At 28.8% G+C, this 18,556-nt stretch overlaps 1 protein-coding gene across 1 annotated transcript; it reads right to left on the bottom strand.

The window, feature by feature from the left end:
* Positions 1 to 8,284: 8,284 nt before the first annotated feature.
* Positions 8,285 to 11,280, bottom strand: LOC107890805 (uncharacterized). Its single transcript, XM_016815373.2, has 6 exons — positions 10,552 to 11,280; positions 10,253 to 10,415; positions 9,940 to 10,122; positions 9,764 to 9,847; positions 9,265 to 9,346; positions 8,285 to 9,042 (listed from the first exon to the last, which is right to left on the bottom strand). Exons 1-6 carry the CDS (start codon positions 10,905 to 10,907, stop codon positions 8,600 to 8,602), a joined length of 1,311 nt encoding a protein of 436 aa, XP_016670862.1. The 5' UTR covers positions 10,908 to 11,280; the 3' UTR covers positions 8,285 to 8,599.
* Between the last annotated feature and the right edge of the window lie 7,276 nt (positions 11,281 to 18,556).

Below are 18,556 nucleotides of genomic sequence, written 5' to 3'. Positions count from 1 at the left end.
TTTTAACATATTCAACATCTAATATAGTTTTACTTTAACTAATTAATGTAAAGTAACATTATTTAAAACAATAATTAATTAACATAATTAACTCTAATATATTAATTAACATAATGTAAAATAACTCTATTTTACATCAATAAAATCAACAAAACTTTTTTACATCAAAATTTTAATTAATATTTGTAATTTAATTTATAATTATCACAAGATTTTTTCTATATTTTATTTTAGCATTCTAAGCAAGTAATAACTCTATTTTCAAATTAGCATAACATTTTCAACTAATAATCACAAATTATATTATAATACTTTTAAATGCGTAATAATTATCGCAATTTCTATTCTACAAGTGTGAATGTAGTAATTTGAGGGGAAATAAAAGGTATTTTCGTTAATTCAAAAAAAAATTCAAACTCATGATTATACTCACACACATATATATATATGAAACTTTAATAAATATATTTGTTCTAGATTTGTATATCTATACTATTATTTAAGTCAGAGTTTTACGTTGGCCTTACATATATTTTGATTTTATTATATGCACATTTTACTACCTCCATCCAATGTATATTTATACTATTATTTAAGTTCGGGACTAAGCTGATGTCATGAGTCAACTGGACACCAGAATTATGGAATGTCCTTCCGTAATTAAATTAAGCTACATTATTCGAATGTACTTTAGTCTTTTTATTTATTAAAAAACTAATAAAAAATTTGCATGTGGTTAAATTCGAACACATGTTATTCATATCAATAAAACATTAATTTTACCACTAAGCAAAAGTATTGTTTTAATATAATATTTACATTTTAATTATATTATGTATACTATATTACCTTCATCAATTGTATAGGTCTATACTATTATTTTTATACTATTAATTAAGCCATTTACTGAATTGATATCATGAGTTTGTATATGATTGAATTTGAACTCATGCTATCAACATCAATAAGACATTAACTTCACCGCTAAACAAAAAATTTATTTTATATAATATTTATATTTCAATTATATTATGCATATTGTATTAAATTGTAGTACATTTAAAATTCTTAATATGGATGAAAAACCCTAAAAACTTTTCTCTCTTTTTTTCTCCAAGCCGTTTGCTTCTTATCTTTTGTTTTGTTTAGCGGCGGTGTCAGCCTCCGGGCTAGCTATAGCCCGCCTTTTTCCTCTCCTATCAACCCTTTTTTTCTTTCTTCTTCTCATTCACTACTCTCTCTTTTCACTTTGCAAATCTATTTTGTGGGTATCTTTGTTGTCTTCACAATTTGTGATGGATAGATGACGATGCCTATTGTTCACTAAAACTTCACTGGCCACCAGTAGTTTTTCTTGGAAAGTGAGTAGCTCTTCGTCAACTTCTTAAGTTGTATCTGGTTCGAGACTATTTCAGAATAATAAATTATTTCACGTGTCGATTTGGACTCGTATTGTCTTAAGTTTTATATGTTTTTTTGTTTATATTTCCATTGTTTAATAAGTATTCAATTTTATAAGTTTTTGTCTGCTCTTGTAGCACGTTTTTTAATATTGCTTATGCATGTAATTTTAGTTTTGCAAGTGATTTTAGGGATGATTTTGTTGTCGTCCTCTCTAGTTTGGTGAATGATCAATTCTTTTATCGATTTTTACTCGCCGCTTTGGACCATCCGGGGCTGATTTCGTTATCGCATTAAGTGCTTGCAATCACTTCAGATATATCGTGTTTGAGTTGTGACAAAGTCAATTGTCAATGTGTCATAATGTTCTATTGATGCTGAGATTAAAGACTTTGTTGTATTAATGGAGCTTATTCTTTACCATCTACGACGAGTGTTTGTTTGTTTTTTTCCTCTTTGAAATGTATGGTTCCATTAATTGAATGAATTTATGAATTTACCTTAAAAAATAATAATATGATTTCTATAAGGAAAAAGAATTCTTAATAGGATGTATTTATATATTTCAATTTTATTTTACTCACAATTTAATCTATTTTTTTTATCTTAATATCATATTTATTTTATGTGTTGTTATTAATTAATTTCAAATCATACATTTTCATTATTTATTATATGTTATTTTAAAATTAGCCTTTGTATTTAAAATATATAGTTTTCATACGTGTATATATGATAAAATTTCTATTATTATTTATAGTATTGTAAAAAATTAAAAAAATATATGTTCAAAATAAAATCACCCTAAAACTAAGAAAATGATAATTTTTTTGATGATTCTAAAATGTTCAAAAATAAAAATATAAAGTGAATATCATTTAACAAATGAAAAAAAAATATTAATCACATATTCGTTTTTTTAATATTTTTTTCAATTTTTTTAATTTTTGAATATTCAAACATTGGTTTTGATTAACGATTATTTTAGCCAACAGCATTGAACTTGACATGTGATGAGATGAGTGGCTGCAAATTTCAATGTGTTTACAAAGGCTACCAGATATTTTGCCATTCGATTTATGGACACCATTTAATTAACTTTTTTTTCCTTAATAATTTTCATCAACTTCTTACCCAAAATGCAGACACATTTGTCGTATTTATTTTGAAACCAATTTCATACATAATTTACCCTGTAATACAGTTATTATTAACTTTGAGTATTATTACGAGAATATGAGTTTTACCGCGTTAAAATATATTATCTTTTTATTTATGGATGAAGGAGAAGTCATGAGTAATTTTAAATATTATATTAAAAAAATAAATATGATGAAAAGATTTAACTTATAATTTAAAGACATTTAGTCTACTGGTCCTAAAAATTACAATAATTTAGAATCATTGGTTTCATTTTTTTGATATTATTTGGTGTAGATATTTTAATAGAGAAAAACGAAGACGACCTCTAGCTCAAATAGTTGATACACTAACATCTTGTGGCCAGGATTTGTTCATTCATGAAAGTAAATAAAAAGCAAAGGACCTTTCATTTCAAATGCCTCCTTGCCTTTCAGACGAGCCTAAAATGTTTCTATTATATACACAAGAGAGAGAGATGGAAATGGAAATCAAACGGCTTATAAGATTTTGTGAAATAAATATATTTTAATGGTGACTTTTTAAATCTATCCATGCCCACCATTATAGTTTACTAGTTTCTTGGATCGGATTTCAATTTATACTATAGTCACACAATGTTGTATATATAGATATATATGCATATACGATGGAAGAAACTAAGATCATTTTTTTCATATTCATAATTTTTTCTCTACCATTCAAGATCATCACCAAAAAAGAGGAAAAGAAGAATAGAGAAAGAGGGGCAAATGTTTTAAGGACAAATAGTAGGGGAAAAAAAGATGGTTTAATTTCAACCACACATTTTAATGTAATCTAATAATATAAAATTATTGATTGATGCTCAGAACCATGGAATCTTTTACGTACGATGCACCGTTCCTCTGGCCTCCGTTGATTGGTATGGGAGATTTTTATGAAATTATTTTGAGAAACATGGTGGTAGGTGATGTCGATGGCAATTGGCACTGCTACTAACTATTTTATAGATTTATTTGCAAAGAAGGCCACTAGAGACCCTTCTCAGTTAATTTTCTAGGGTTCAATGCTATGTTACTGGAGAAATGAATGCTAGATTCACAGTGCGTTTCAGGTCAAAGGAGATTCGGGAAGTTGTTCCTTCAATGCAACCCACAAAGGCATTTGGGCCCAATGGATGCCTGGATTTTTTACCAAAGATCCAAGTATGATATTCAAGTTTGCATGGGGTTCACCAATCAACAAATGTTCTTTTTTCGTATAAAATAATAGCAAGGTTATTGCTAATCGGCTAGTGTTGATTTCGGTGCCTTTGTGCTTGGTTGACAAATCGTAGACAAGATATCTATAAGAAATGATCAGGCGGGATCTTTTACTCCAAAACTTGATATAAGCAAATAAACTTTCTTAGCAAAAATATGCTACAAATGGGGTTTTCTGATCAATGGGTCAACTTGATTATGCAATGTATCTGCTTCTTGATGTAAAGCTTATTCAGAACAAATAGTTAACTTTGAGAAGTCTTTGCTGTTTTTTAGTTCAAATGCTTCAAATTGCTACAAATAATTGTAAAATCCTGCATAAGAACAAATCTGCATCTAGTAAGGTTGAGGAGTTTGGAGTTTTTAATTTCACCATCAAATCAATCAAACAGAAATTGCTACTAATAATAATAAGCAAAAACCAAAAACGATAGGAATTATTAAACAATACCAAGAAAAACGTTACTTCATAATATAACAATTAAAATTTTAACCAACAAAATAAATAAAACCTAATTAATAAACGGAGAGAAAGGACGGTATTTTGTGTTACTAATCATCTCCTCCTATCTGTGAGCTGTGATCAATGTCTCTATGAATCTCAACCCATCAAATCGTGGCGTGAAATTCTCCCGCTCTGTCGCCGTTAAATTCCTCGACGCACCATTTCTTGTCCCCTATAAAATCAATATTCAATGTCAAAAACTAGAAATTTCAAAAAATATATATTTTTTTAAAAATATTTATCCACATATTAGACAGAAAGGGTAAAAAATGGAAACAAAAGGCAAATTCAGATCCAGAAACAAACAACTTAAATCAACAGATCGAAGCAGGCAAAATTTCACATTTGGAAAAGGAAATGATTAAATCACAAGAACCGAAGAAACAAAGTTTTAAATATTAAATGAGAATGAATACCTGGTTGGAAGAGGTAGGAGGAAATGAAACATTGTGGATTCCGGAGGAGGAAGATGATGAGAGCGCCACCGTGGAAGCAGCGAGCAAAGTCGCAACAAGATGTGTAGATCCCTTCATTTTTCGATAATTCCTTTCTACTCCGGCGATTAAAAACTTAGAAAGAGAGAGAGTACTATCGAACCCCGACGACAAATGGACGAAATCCGACGAAAGTTTGCCGGATCTCGACCACTAGTTCCCGGTTTCCTTTAGACTGCCCCTTTGCGTTTTTTAACTTCCCTTGCGCTTTTATAAGAATATAAAATGAAACCAGCTCCCTCAATTTACGGAATTTAATTATACTCTTCGGTCCCGTTTTGCTTTTTTAAGACATTTGAATTAATCTGTGTAGTTTATGTGCCACGTCAGAGTCCAAGGTATCCCCTACTGTATTTAGCCAATAAGTATCTTACCGATACCCTCTTTGGATGGTAATTACTTGTACGTTTATTTGTAATTAATGTAAAAATAATAATAACGATAATATTAGATATTGCAAGAGATAAAAAAATTAAAATAAATGCTTTGCGTTCAAAATAAATGGTAATCTAAAGGAAGTCGATCTATGAATTCTACAGAGATGAAGGATAGAAGCCCAAATGCTTTTTGAGGAAGCACCCTCGCTAAAACAGTTGGCTCCTTGCTTCTAACAAAGCACAGCATAGTTTACACTGCCCATCATCAATGATTCCCAACTGAATCAATTTGTCCTTGTTTCGTAGCCTATCAAGGATAGACATCCAAGTAATGATAGCATGCTTTGGAATATGAAGGGGATACCACTGAACTTTGGTCCCAGCCCTCCTAATCTCGCACCAGATTTTGCTAACGGACAGCGGAAGAGACCAAGAAAACACTCGAGCAGCCTCATCTCTCATCTTTAACAGCCTTCTCATACTCCAGCTCATGCCATCCTTGCTTACAACCTGCCAAAAATCTTCACCTTTTAGGACATAGGCCTTGACCCAAGCAAACCACAAGGAGCCCTCACCAGCAAGAATATTTCTTATCAATTGAAACAAACAAGCTCTGTTCCAGCTGTATGTCTTTCAAACCCAATCCCCCTTCCGACTTGACAGAACAAACCTGCATCCAACTCACTCTAGCCCCTGAGGCAGACGCATCAGCTCCTTTCCAAAAGAACCTGGAGCGTAATTGATTTATTCTTTGCAGTACAGATTTGGGAAGAATGAGCTGCCGACACCAGTAATTAGATGTACTAAACAACACAGCTTGAATAAGCTGTAACCTCCCTGCAAAGCTCAAATTCTTAGCTGACCAGTGTCGTATCCTAGCTTGAATCTTATCAACAAGCGGCTGACAATCAGTTTCAGATAGCTTCCTAGTTACCAAAGGGACACCCAAATAACGAACAGATAGTTTCCTATTCCTAATGCCTGAGATGCTTTGAATACTCTCCAACTCCAGTACTGAAATTCCAGAAGCAAACTATTCACTTTTGGCAGCATTAAGCTTCAACCCAGACATCAAATAAAAATGATCGGAAACACTCTGAACACCAATAACCGAGCCCAAGGTTCCTTTGCAAAAGATCAAAAGATTATCTGCAAAACAAAGGTGAGTGAGCTTTATTTGATGGCACTTCGGATGATACTGAAAGATCCCCTTTTCCACTGCAGCATCGAGCAAGTTAGAAAGAATATTCATAGATAGAACAATGGGTCCTCCTGCCTAATACCCCGAGCACCTCTAAAGATTATGAACAACTGAGCAGCATGAAATAGGCCGAAAGTCCTTGATCTGGTTGGGGCTCTCCATCTTCGGAACTAGTACAACTGTCGTAGCATTGAACGTCGGTAGCATAGCAAGAGGTTGTGAAGAAGTGCTTTGTAGCAGCCTTGAAATCATTTCCCACAACACTCCAGGCAGCTCTAAAAAGAAAGCTGTAAAATCATTAGCCCCAGGACACTCTCATTTCCCTGCTCAAAATGGCAGATCGAACCTCCTCATCACTCATCAGTATCTATGCATCATATAAGTTAGAATATAAAAATTGACAGTACATAATTAATTTTCATTTTGTCCTCAAATCATTATTTATAAACTCTTCAAACTAATCTATTTGTCATAAATATAATCATTATTTATGAATTCTTGAAATTATTTTGTTTGTCACAATCAGTCACATTCATCCAAATTCAAATCAATGGAACTATGAATGCTGTATTATCCTTTAATTATGGATTTGGGAGACCACGAGTAGTAGTAGAAATTGTAATAGCAAAACAGATACGGATATTTGTGAGATATTTATTTATGTCTACAAGTTAATTACATATATTTTTTATAATTCACTCAGACTCACTATAGCAACCAATGCTATAATAGTATTTTGTTAGGACAATAAAGTTTTTTTTTTTGTAAATTCCATTTTTTAGGTTTTATTTTAATTTTTTAAAATAATTTTTCACTCATAAAAACAATAATTATAGTTATGAAATACCTTCTTTATAAATTTGATTCTCTATAAGAGCATATTGTCGAAAATTTTAAGTATATTTTAGTCTTTTCATATAATCAAGCCAATTAGTTATAATTTATTAAATAAAAATAATATTAATTAAAATATTATCTCAATGAAATATTTAAGTTTCACATGAAAAATCTGTTATTAAATGAAAGTTATATTCAACGTGAATTTGGAATATCGTAAATGTATAAATTAATTGCTTGAATTTAATAAGTCATGATAAATTAATTAATTGAATTGAAATGAATAACTCATATTGATTAATTAAACTTGTTAAATTTATAAAGTTCATAATAATTCATGTAAAAGAATATAAAATAAAAATACATAAAAATGATAATTTTACTGATCTGATTCCTACTTTTTTCCATTTGATGAAAATTTATGAAATAAATTTTATTGTTAATTTACAATAATTATCTCTCTATGATAGTATGTCGTTATAGATATATAAAAGTCAGGTAAAATCTTAGTCAATTATTTAAATTAAAATTGAAGCGAAAACCAATCTTGAAAGTGACTTTGAAGTGGTTAGATTAGGAACCGGTACAAGCCAATTAAATCAATTAAAAATTAATTGAATCAACTATTGAACCGACTAAAAACATATTGAACTAACATTGAATCAGAATTTAAAAAATATATATATTTTTAATCAAACCGATTGAATCAATCAAATCAATTAACGTTCCAATCTAATAGATAAACGGAATTGTTTAATAAATAAATGAAATTGTTATAGAAATGGTTGTTGAAATTAATCTCCCACAAATAATACCACTTTTTACTAAATAACTCCAAATAATTTAATCGAATTTGAGCTTTCAAACCTCAAAATTTGGGTGAAAAGCGGGGAATTAATGAACTCAACCTCAGTGAAATTAATCAATGGATATGGATGACCATATTCCACTCGGCACTGCAGTCTTCAAAACATAAATATTTGCAGAGGGAAACAATGCTGGGCTTGCCAACACTGGCTGTTTATCATCATCCACTCAAAATCTAGCACATGAACACACCATAATCAAGGAAATAAAACAACATATAATATAAATAGTATATATATTGAAATAGAAGAGCCACTGAACAAGAAAAGGAACTCAGTTTCGGTTTTAAGATCTGTTTTCGACATGGCCATTTAAAAAATCCAACTATCTGATCCCATTCTCTTGTGCCCAATTCTAACTTCCTATATGGCCCAAATATTGCAAAAACTAATATAATCTTTCCATCTTCCAACCTTTTAAACGCGGCTAAGTGAGAAGATTCATCCATCCCCAACATCTCACTTCATTGCAATGGCAATCTGCTTTGCTGGTGGGTGCGGTTTCCTTCGATTGACCCACAAAAATATTCAGGATTACAACCTTCTTCCGATTTTTGCAAACCTTCGAGCTACTCCGAATATAACAGCTTTGGTTAAGAGCCCTCGATCTAGAATACATGCAACCGCGATAGCCCCACCAACAACTACAAGTTTGGGAATGTTGTTCTTCCCTGGTTTCTCAGACGAATTGTGTGTTTCAAGCTCTGATGAATCATTACTATTGCTTTCCAAGGATGTCAGATAGTCTTGAGTTACTTTGGTGTTTATTTGAGCCATGGAAGCTGAATGAGAAAGGGGCGCTCCCGATGCTCTTTCGGTTTGATATGCACGTAAGCCAGGGTCAATCTTCCTGACAGTTCCCCACATGCCTAGCTTGACCCCAAGCTTTGCAATTTCCCATGGTATACCCATATTTTCATGGTGAAAAAGTAATACCTCGCACGCAGTCAGCTGGCCATCCCCTTTCCTTGATTCAGCTGTTCAAAACGTGATGCATACAAATTATTGGCAGACTTGTATAAACTCAAACATGATATTCCTAGAAAATTCATCTAAACAAAGAGTTATACATTCTCCATTTTTTTTATCCCCGGAAACGAATTGCATACTACTAAGAAAATACAAGTTTCAAACTTCCTAACAGCATAGGAACAATTTAAAAACAATTTTAAACTAGGTTGGGTTGAAAAGTCCATTACCTGCACGAATGCACCAACTTGAATAGTATAAATCAACACGCCTAGGTTTGGTTTTTCTAGGAATAGAGGGATATGGTACTCCCTGAAACGGGACAAAACATACTACTAAGTTAGCTACAAAACAAATTTGACCAAATGATGTTGTCATGGCATGAAGTGTTTTAGACTTAATAGTCATCGACCTATTATTAGGTGATAAGATGATTAAGCTAAGAAATAATAAGATTAATTCAAAGCTTAGGAAACAATCTCGTCAAGTGTTCCCTTAATGAGGTTAGAACAATTTTCATTTTTGTTCACAACATAAAAGATCTTATAAATGTAAAAGGTATATTGTTCCCACTAATATTTGGTCAAATGTCAGACTATCGGCTGCAGCCTAGTTATTTCTAACCAGGAATGCAGAAAACAGAACAATATAGGGAAAAAATAGGAAAGACTTGTTAACTTCCAGAATTTTAATCAAAATCGAAAACCAGGGACCAGAATAGGATGTTACCTTTGTAACACAGTAATATGTCCGACCACATGACCAAATCCGACGACCTATCAAGTATTCTCTGTCACTGCAGAAGAAGGGAAACTACAAACCAGAGAACATCTTATAAGACAACTTTAGAAACAACAAAAGTCAACCAAAAAGAAAAAGAAACAATTAGAAAACCTAATACGAACCTTTCGAACCCACTGGACCACCATGGTGCCGTCAGTGGGAGACGACTCGAGAGTTTCGGCACTAAGAAGCATTTCATCCCACTTCAATTTTGATCGGAATTCATCGTCCCAAAAGAAATCCCTCACCATCTCAGGAGGGGCATCATCGAAAACAGTCCGGCTACGATATTGTGTAGGACCAATCTAACAAGCAATAAAAAGCATAATTCAACACAGCAAATGAATCCCAAACACAACCAGCAGGGTTATTTATAATAAGTTTTCGATTTTTACTGGTTCTGATAAATTAAATAACAGGAAGAGGAAATGATACCTCAAGATCTCTTTGCCAAGCCTGATATCCCATAGTTGGGGTGGACTTATCCATCATGTGAATCCAAGCAGGACCTCCATCTTTTTCTTCAACTAATTTATATAAATGCTCTAAATCATCATCTGTCAGAAAACCCAGTTTTTGCTTCTCGTTCTGTGATGAACTGTCCAATTAAACAGACATTAGTTGTTGGTGAAATCAAATCAAATACAATCCCAATTCCCATTAGAATTCCTTCTCCTATACCATTTACAACTACAAAATTGCTATTAAAGAAGGCAAAATATGGAGTTGCAAACCTGCAATTGGAATGAAGAGTAGGTGACAAAAAGAAAGAATCTTTTTGAGCCCCGTCATCTGAAATCCAAGAGATAACACTAGGCAACTGAAACTTGATCAAATTCAAGCTCGGAAGGGAACCAAAACCACTGAAAGAAGACTCAGAAGATTCTGCAGGAGCCGAATCCTTAGAACCAGAACAATCCATGAACATCTCCCTGCCTATAGTTGCCCACTTCGGCTTCCATGCCCAACCAACTAAAACCCCAACAATTACAGCAACCCATAAAGGAGCTATAAAAACCAGTAACTCCCTCACCACATCTCCAATTGTGGGTTTCTTTAAAATCTCCCAAAAAACAGACACCAAACCCATCTCTAAAACAACAAGAAGAAGAGAAGGAAAAGAACCCCTCGAATGAATCAAAAAGTAAGCGTTAAGCGCATAGATTTCTCGAGGGTTTTTTTGAAGAGAGAAACCCTTGAAAAGTAAACCAAAGAACCCACCAAATTGAAGCTAAAAGGGAGTGAAAATGGGGGAGAAGAAGAACATTAAAAAGGGAAAGAAATTATTGGGGAATGGAGGAGAGAAAAGATATGGAAACCGTGCACAGTGGAGCAACAAGACAACAAGTGAGGAAGGGAATTAAAGATAAGGATTTGGTGATAAGCGGTGGAGAGTCGTGTTCCCTGGATTACCGTAGGCCCATAAATGAACTCAGTCTCATACACACCACCAATACCAAACTATTATTTTAAAATATAACATATACATACATATATATACTTGTAGAGAGAGAGATTTACACGACAAGTCATTACTCACTAACCTCTTAGGATTATTACTCCTTTAGTTTAATCATAAGATTAATCTTAAACTCTTAACTCCTAATTTTACATCAATTTCATTATTTATATAAAATAGTTCGTATTTTTGTAGAACGGTGCATTATAATATTTTATTCAATTTACAACTATTTGTAACTTTTAAAGAAAGGTTATTAGTATTTATAAATTATCTTTTGATTAAATTAAGAGGTTTAAATTTGGTAATTCTTTTCCTTTCTCTTTTAACCGTGCATCAATTCAGACAGAATTAAAAAGAATTTGCCAGATGTTTGGTAATAAATGGATAAAACTAGATAAGGGATCCTCTTTTTCTTTTTCTTTTTTTCCTTAAAATGAAAATCAAAGACATCTTTTACAACAAATGTATTTATAATATTAAAAAATAAGAAATTTTAATATGTAGATTAAGTTTCAATTATTAAACTGTTTTATATATTGCATTAAAAACATTATAATATTTGTTACTTTAAAATATTGTATTCTATTTATTTTTAATTTTTTTATTTGTACCAAGATTTTGATTCAACTGTGAAATCATTAAAAATTTATATATTTTTTGTAAAATAACATTTTATATATATATAATCTACAACAATATATAAAACATAACGATTTTAACTTTAGGCTGAGAAAGCATTGATGGTATTTGTGTGTGTTCCTTTCTAAGTTTTGTGTGTGTTTGAATTTGATACGCTTTTTCTTCTGCATCCAAACTTCATCATCCCTACAATCTTTTACTTCTTTACTTTTCCTGTATGTACAATCTTGTTTTAGGGGTAGGTATATAGTACCAAAAATAATTAAAATATTATATAATTGTAATATATATAAGAATTTATACGGTATAGATTATTAATGTGCAAAATTTATAAGATTTTAAAAATATATACTTGAGTACGTAAAATATTAAATCTAAGAAAATGGAATGCTGAAGTAATGAATTGAGTTTATTTTTTTGATTGGTTGAGGATTTGTCTCATCAAAAACCAGAAAAGGACAGATAAGGATTAAAAAGTTATGAATTTAATGAACAAAACAAAAAAGAGCTATGACACAAAAAATACTTATAAACCAGTCGTGGTGGAAAATAATTAAATAGTGTGTTTTTATAATAATAAAAATATAATTTTATTATTTTAATATTATATATTTTTATAATTTTTAAAGGATTAAATTAAATTTTTATTTCCCGGTGGAGTCAATGTGTAATTTTATCATTACTATTTTAAAATTTTATAAATTATAAATAGGGAGCCAGAGCCCCTGCCAGCCTCCCTTGGCTCCACCACTATTATAAATCCTAACTATTTCCGTTTCCATAAACCGTGAATGTAAGTAGGGTAATTTTGTATAAAAATACATTTCCAATAGGCATAATCACACATTTGATTATTAATTTTATATCTTCTGTCAACTTGACTCTTATTCTTTTTTAAGTTAAATTTGGCTCATAACATTTTAAAAAGAGTTAAATTTAACCATCAGCTTTTTAAACAATCAAATTGCTTCTTCTTTTTTATAGAAATATTGACTAATTTGTTGTTTTTTTAAACATGGCAGCCCACGTGTATTTAATGCTAATTTTGTGAATTTTTTTTAATTTTTATAATTTTGAGTTATTTTTATTTGAATTTTTTTTTATAATTATGAAGTTATTATTGATGTGAGGTACAAGACAAATAGTATTATGTTAGCATGAAGCACGCATATATTGCCACGACAACATCATTAAAAAATTAACATTTTAGTCAAAAGTTTCATTAAGAAAAGCAATTTGATTACTTTTTGAAATGTTAATGGTCAAATTTAGTTCAAAAAAAGAGTATTGCCAAAATGACAAAATATGTAAAATATTGAGGGCTAAATTATTTATTATGCCTTTCTAATAAAAACATTGAGAGGTGAAAAAAGCTATGACTATTAAATTAGGGATAAATCTCAAAACTATACATAAACTTTAATTTAATGTGCAATTTTATACAAAAACTTTAATTTTGTGTAATTTTATACATGAAATATTCATTTAATTCAATTTCCACTAATCATTAATACAATTATCAATGTAGAACCATTTTACACTTACATATTGCATACATAAAGTATTATATTTATCTAATTTATAATAAACTGATATATTTATTTCTTTAAATGTATACACCCTGTAAATGGGTCACATATAACGCTTCCATATCATGTAATCATCAGTATTTACGCATTTGTACCATGTATTATTACATAATAACCAACTTAACACAATATTCCAATTCAATCCAATACTAGCCAGTTACACTAAATTCCAAGATATTTCAATTATATTCAAATATTCATACATTAAATTAAACACAAGCATGCACATATAATTCCAAGTGAAATAATATGTTCCATGTGAACTCATCTGTTCAAAACACCAAACAAGTTGATTCTTCCGGGACTAATCAATAATTTTAGTTTTTCATCGGTTAACTCTACTTTGATACGATTCTTAATCTAAACAATTATTTTTATACAATCCATCACTACCAAATATTTTCATATTATGACACGACATAAATGAAACTATATATTCACATTTTATACCCTTGGAATTTTAAATTTCATTCAATTTAGTCCCTAAATTCGAAATAGCCATAACTTTCAATTTTTAATCTCAGTTTACAATCTGACTTCTCATACATTCATTAGGGATCCCCTACTTTCTATTTCTACATAAATTTCACAATAATTTAATATTTTATTCACTTTAGTCCCTAATGTACAAAGTTAACAATTAAGCTAAATAATTTTACAATCTGATCCTTCTCATGATTTGAGCTTAAAATCTATAAATTTCAAGCCTAATTCTTCAATAAATAAACTATGATAACTTTCAAAAAACTTTAACATTTTTACAAATTGATACATGTGCTAGCTAAATCAAGCTCTCATAACCTCAAGTCTATAAAAATTACAAGAAAAAGGCATAAATTAGCGGATTATTTGAAGAACTTGAAGCTTTTCCTTAGTTTTCTATTAATGGTGGACGGTGAAGGGAAGAAAAATAAAAGATTTTCCACTAATATTTTCTATTCATACATCAATTAGTTGTTAATTAATTTTTTTAATTAGTTAAATTATGATTTACTTAACATAATTAACTTCTAATTAAACTTAATGGAATTCCCATCATCATCCACTATCATATATTATAAAATAGTTTAATTGCCATTTTTAACCTTTAGCTAATTGCAATTTATATCCCTGAGTGTTTGGCCAATTAAAAATCTATAGTGATTGGAATTTTACAATTTAATCCTTACACCTAAATTACCTATTTAATTTACAAAATTGATGAACCAAACATCGATATAATTTTACAATTTTCAATATTACAACAATTTAAAAAAAATTAATGTTTTGATATTAAATTTAAATAGATGATTACTTATTTAGATGCAGACTAGTTACAATATATGTGATTGCTCCAAATAATCCTATGATTTGAAACATTTAATATTTTTATTATATTAAAACTTAACAAATAAAAAATAAAAAATGACTTGGTGTTATTCCTACCAACTCATTATAAAATTACAAAAATATTCCTTCTTTTAAATTATAATTAATATTATTATGATGTCATTTTTCATATTTTTATATGTTTTTTAATAAAATAATTAAAAATAGTAAATTCATGGTTTAAACATGTGTTCACTAGTAATATTAAAATACAAGTTCATTTTAAAATTAAAAATTAAAAATAAAGTAAAATTAAAAAAAGAGAGAATGAACAATAATTTCTATAAAAGCTTTAAAAACCTCATAATCAAAAATTTTTTACAGTATTCAATTTTCTTTAAAATTTTCATTTTAAGTGTTTTTTTTAATATTTTAAATTATATCATATAAGATCTAATATATCATTTAACGATTAAATTAATAATATTAGTAACGGAAGTATCTTGTTAATATAACAACGTTAATATTAAGATATTATTGAAATATTTTAAAGTTAAAGATCTATTTTAAATAAAAGTCATGATTTGGAGATATTTGATGCAATTGATTCTAAAGAACTTAAATAATTTGTATTATAAAAAATTAATATATTAGCACATTTTTCTCCTGTAAATCTACTTTATATGCTATCTTGAGCAACTATATATCTGGAAATTTTGGCACAAATAAAGAACAAAAATTACTTCACGATACTCTTGATTGGATTATAATTTTGGTCTTATTTTAGATTTAATTTTTATACCTTAAATTAAAATAATTTATTCATTTATTTTCATAATAATATTAAATAGTTTTAAAAAATTAATATATTAAAATCTAAAAAATTAACATTTATAACCATTAAGATTAAAATGTTTTTATAAAGAATCCTTAAAATAAAAAAATAAGAAATTGTGTGAGCATAATGATTGAAAAGGTTATATTTAAGAAAAAAAATTATTATGAGTTTAGGCCACATCATCATTTAAAATTTTTAAAAATAAAAAAAAATATTTTATATATTTTAAAAAAATTCAAGTGATGATTTGACTTACTCCATCATACCTTAACAAAATCCAAATTTAGAAATCAAATAAAAAAAAATCAAGTTTTCATATTAATATATTTAACATTGTTACCTATTTATATCAATTGATGAAATTAAAAATATGGCATAATGACTCATTTAACCCTCAAATTTTATAAAAAAGTCATTTTAGTCATCTATTTAATTTTTCACCTCTTCTAATCTTTTAACTTGCGTTGTTTGTCAAATCACCTCAAAATAGATGAATAAGTTAATATCAAATAACTTTGCAGACGTGGCAGCTCACGTGTATGTCAAATAAACAATAAATTAATTAAAAAATTAAAAATTCCAAAAAATAAGAATATATAAAAATATTGAAAATTACAAAAAATTAAAATTGATTTAATAATAAATTTATAATAATATTCTATAATTTTTAATTTTTTAAAAATTAATTAAATGTTGACGTGGTATGTACGTGAATTGTCATGTCAACAAAGTTAGTAAATATTAATTTTTCTATCGATTTGTCAAAACAGAAAAACTAATTCAATAGCTTGAAGAGATTGAAAATTAAATAATAGACTATAATAATTTGTTTGTTGTAAAACTACGATTGAATATTCGTGTGGAATTTCTATGATTTCGCACGTAGAACGCATGATGTTGCTATGCGTTTCTCCAACCAAAACACTCTGCCTCGCAAAAGTTTGTATAAATTTTAGATATTTGTAATTTAGTTTTTTTTTAATTTTTTATTTTAAAGAATTTAATTTATTTATTTTTTAGATTTTAAAATTTTGATTTAATTATTAATTATGACTAAATTTTTTATTAAATTTATTTGTGTAATATTTTAAAATAAAAAATATTTATTTAATAACCATATAATAAAAAATACATTATAATATCTTAAATTTAATTAAAAAAAGTAAATTCCAAATATAATATCCTTCTATAGCCTAAACACACAACCTAACATCATTGGTTATTGTGTCATATAACAAATACGCCTTGCTAATTATAAACCTATATAAATAATATCGTTAAATCACATGATATGGTCTATTAATAAATAGACAAAATGATTTTAATAGTATTGGCAAAAATGGAGTGTTGAGTGTTTTTCTCCGTTTTTTAAGATAAAGGTGTTTATGTATTTATATGATATGTGTACTGTTTATTGATATGATATATCAGATAGATTTTATGTATATAGACATGTATTCTACTTTAGACTTAACACATGTTTATATGGTCACATACACGTGTAAGTTCGTGAGAAAGTAAATTCGGTCTGCAAGCTCAATAAAATCCAAGCTAAAACCATTCGAAATTTTAAACCAATAATGATAATATTGAAATTAGAGTTCCCCTTTTCATAAATCATGTCTATCGTCTCAAAATTTATCTAACTTAAATATCATCAATAACATCATTGGTTAATAGTATGTGCTTCTTCTTTTTTCCCTCTTTGACGTTAACACATAACAGCTATGGGTTGAGAGAGATCTCCGACGACTACCACTAGCGTCGGTTACTTAGAACACTATAAACCGACCATGCTTTTACACATGCAATTTGTGTGTACTTCCACTTCAATCTAATACATCCCACATTCCACCATAATATATATGTTTATATATATATTGTGGTCTCAAATATTTTTCCTCATTTTCGCGACTTTTATTTTAGAAATTTATTTGATTTAAAAATTAAAAATAAATTGATAACGATGTTGACTATATATTATTAAATTTAAATATGTGTCATCAATTGAATTTCCACTTTTAAATATTCAAATGAAACATATTTAAATTTAATCGAAATTTATCAATTCAATTTAAATTTTCAAATTAAACAAGTGAAAAAAAATGAATTTTTAAAAATAAAAGTAAATGTACTAAATTTTAAGAGTTTGAAGAGTAGAGGGACTGAAGACAAAATTAAACCTTCTTTTTAAAATAAGTGGTGGAAATATGAAGTTTGGCATGGTATGAACAGCCGCAGAGCCTCAGTTTGACCCACCAATTGCAGTACAACAATGTTTTAAACATTTAAATTTTTTTTCCTCCACAAGTACTTTTTTTTTTAAAGATTTTATTTTTGATACGAATGAGGCTGTTATTTTATAATAAGAGATGAGATTGTAGATGTTAAGATACAAGTTTTGAAGTGGATTGATATGGTGGAATATTTCAATTTTTTTAAGAATTTCTTTTAACAATTTCAATCATAGGTTGAGATTATATATATATACTTTTACGTCATGCCTAAAACTATTCATAACATCTTTCCAACCCATAAATAGGAGGATAATGCGTTTCAGGGCACTCGAAATTATGTCCTTACAACAATGCCCATGTCAATTGAGCGAAGAATCAATCAATAATTTTTTAAGAATTTAAATCAGTTGAAATATTTGGTATGAAAACTTAATTACAGATAACATTTCGTTATTTAAGTATAAAGCTTTTTTTAAATATATTTTTAATTTGTTAGGAAACATTTACTGTAAGTGCATTTGATGTACTATATTTTTAAAAATTTTTATATAAAAATTAATTTTAAAAAATTAACACGGGTGACTGAACTCAAGTTTAATATTTTTAATTTAAGAAGGACTTGGATAGAATTTTAAGACGGAATAGAAAAACAAGGACCCGACCCAT

This window comes from Gossypium hirsutum, chromosome D09, assembly GCF_007990345.1.
Source record: "Gossypium hirsutum isolate 1008001.06 chromosome D09, Gossypium_hirsutum_v2.1, whole genome shotgun sequence".
Taxonomy (NCBI): Eukaryota; Viridiplantae; Streptophyta; class Magnoliopsida; order Malvales; family Malvaceae; genus Gossypium; species Gossypium hirsutum.
Note: the sequence above shows the minus strand (reverse complement) of the source record. Positions and strands in the feature narration are given on the sequence as shown.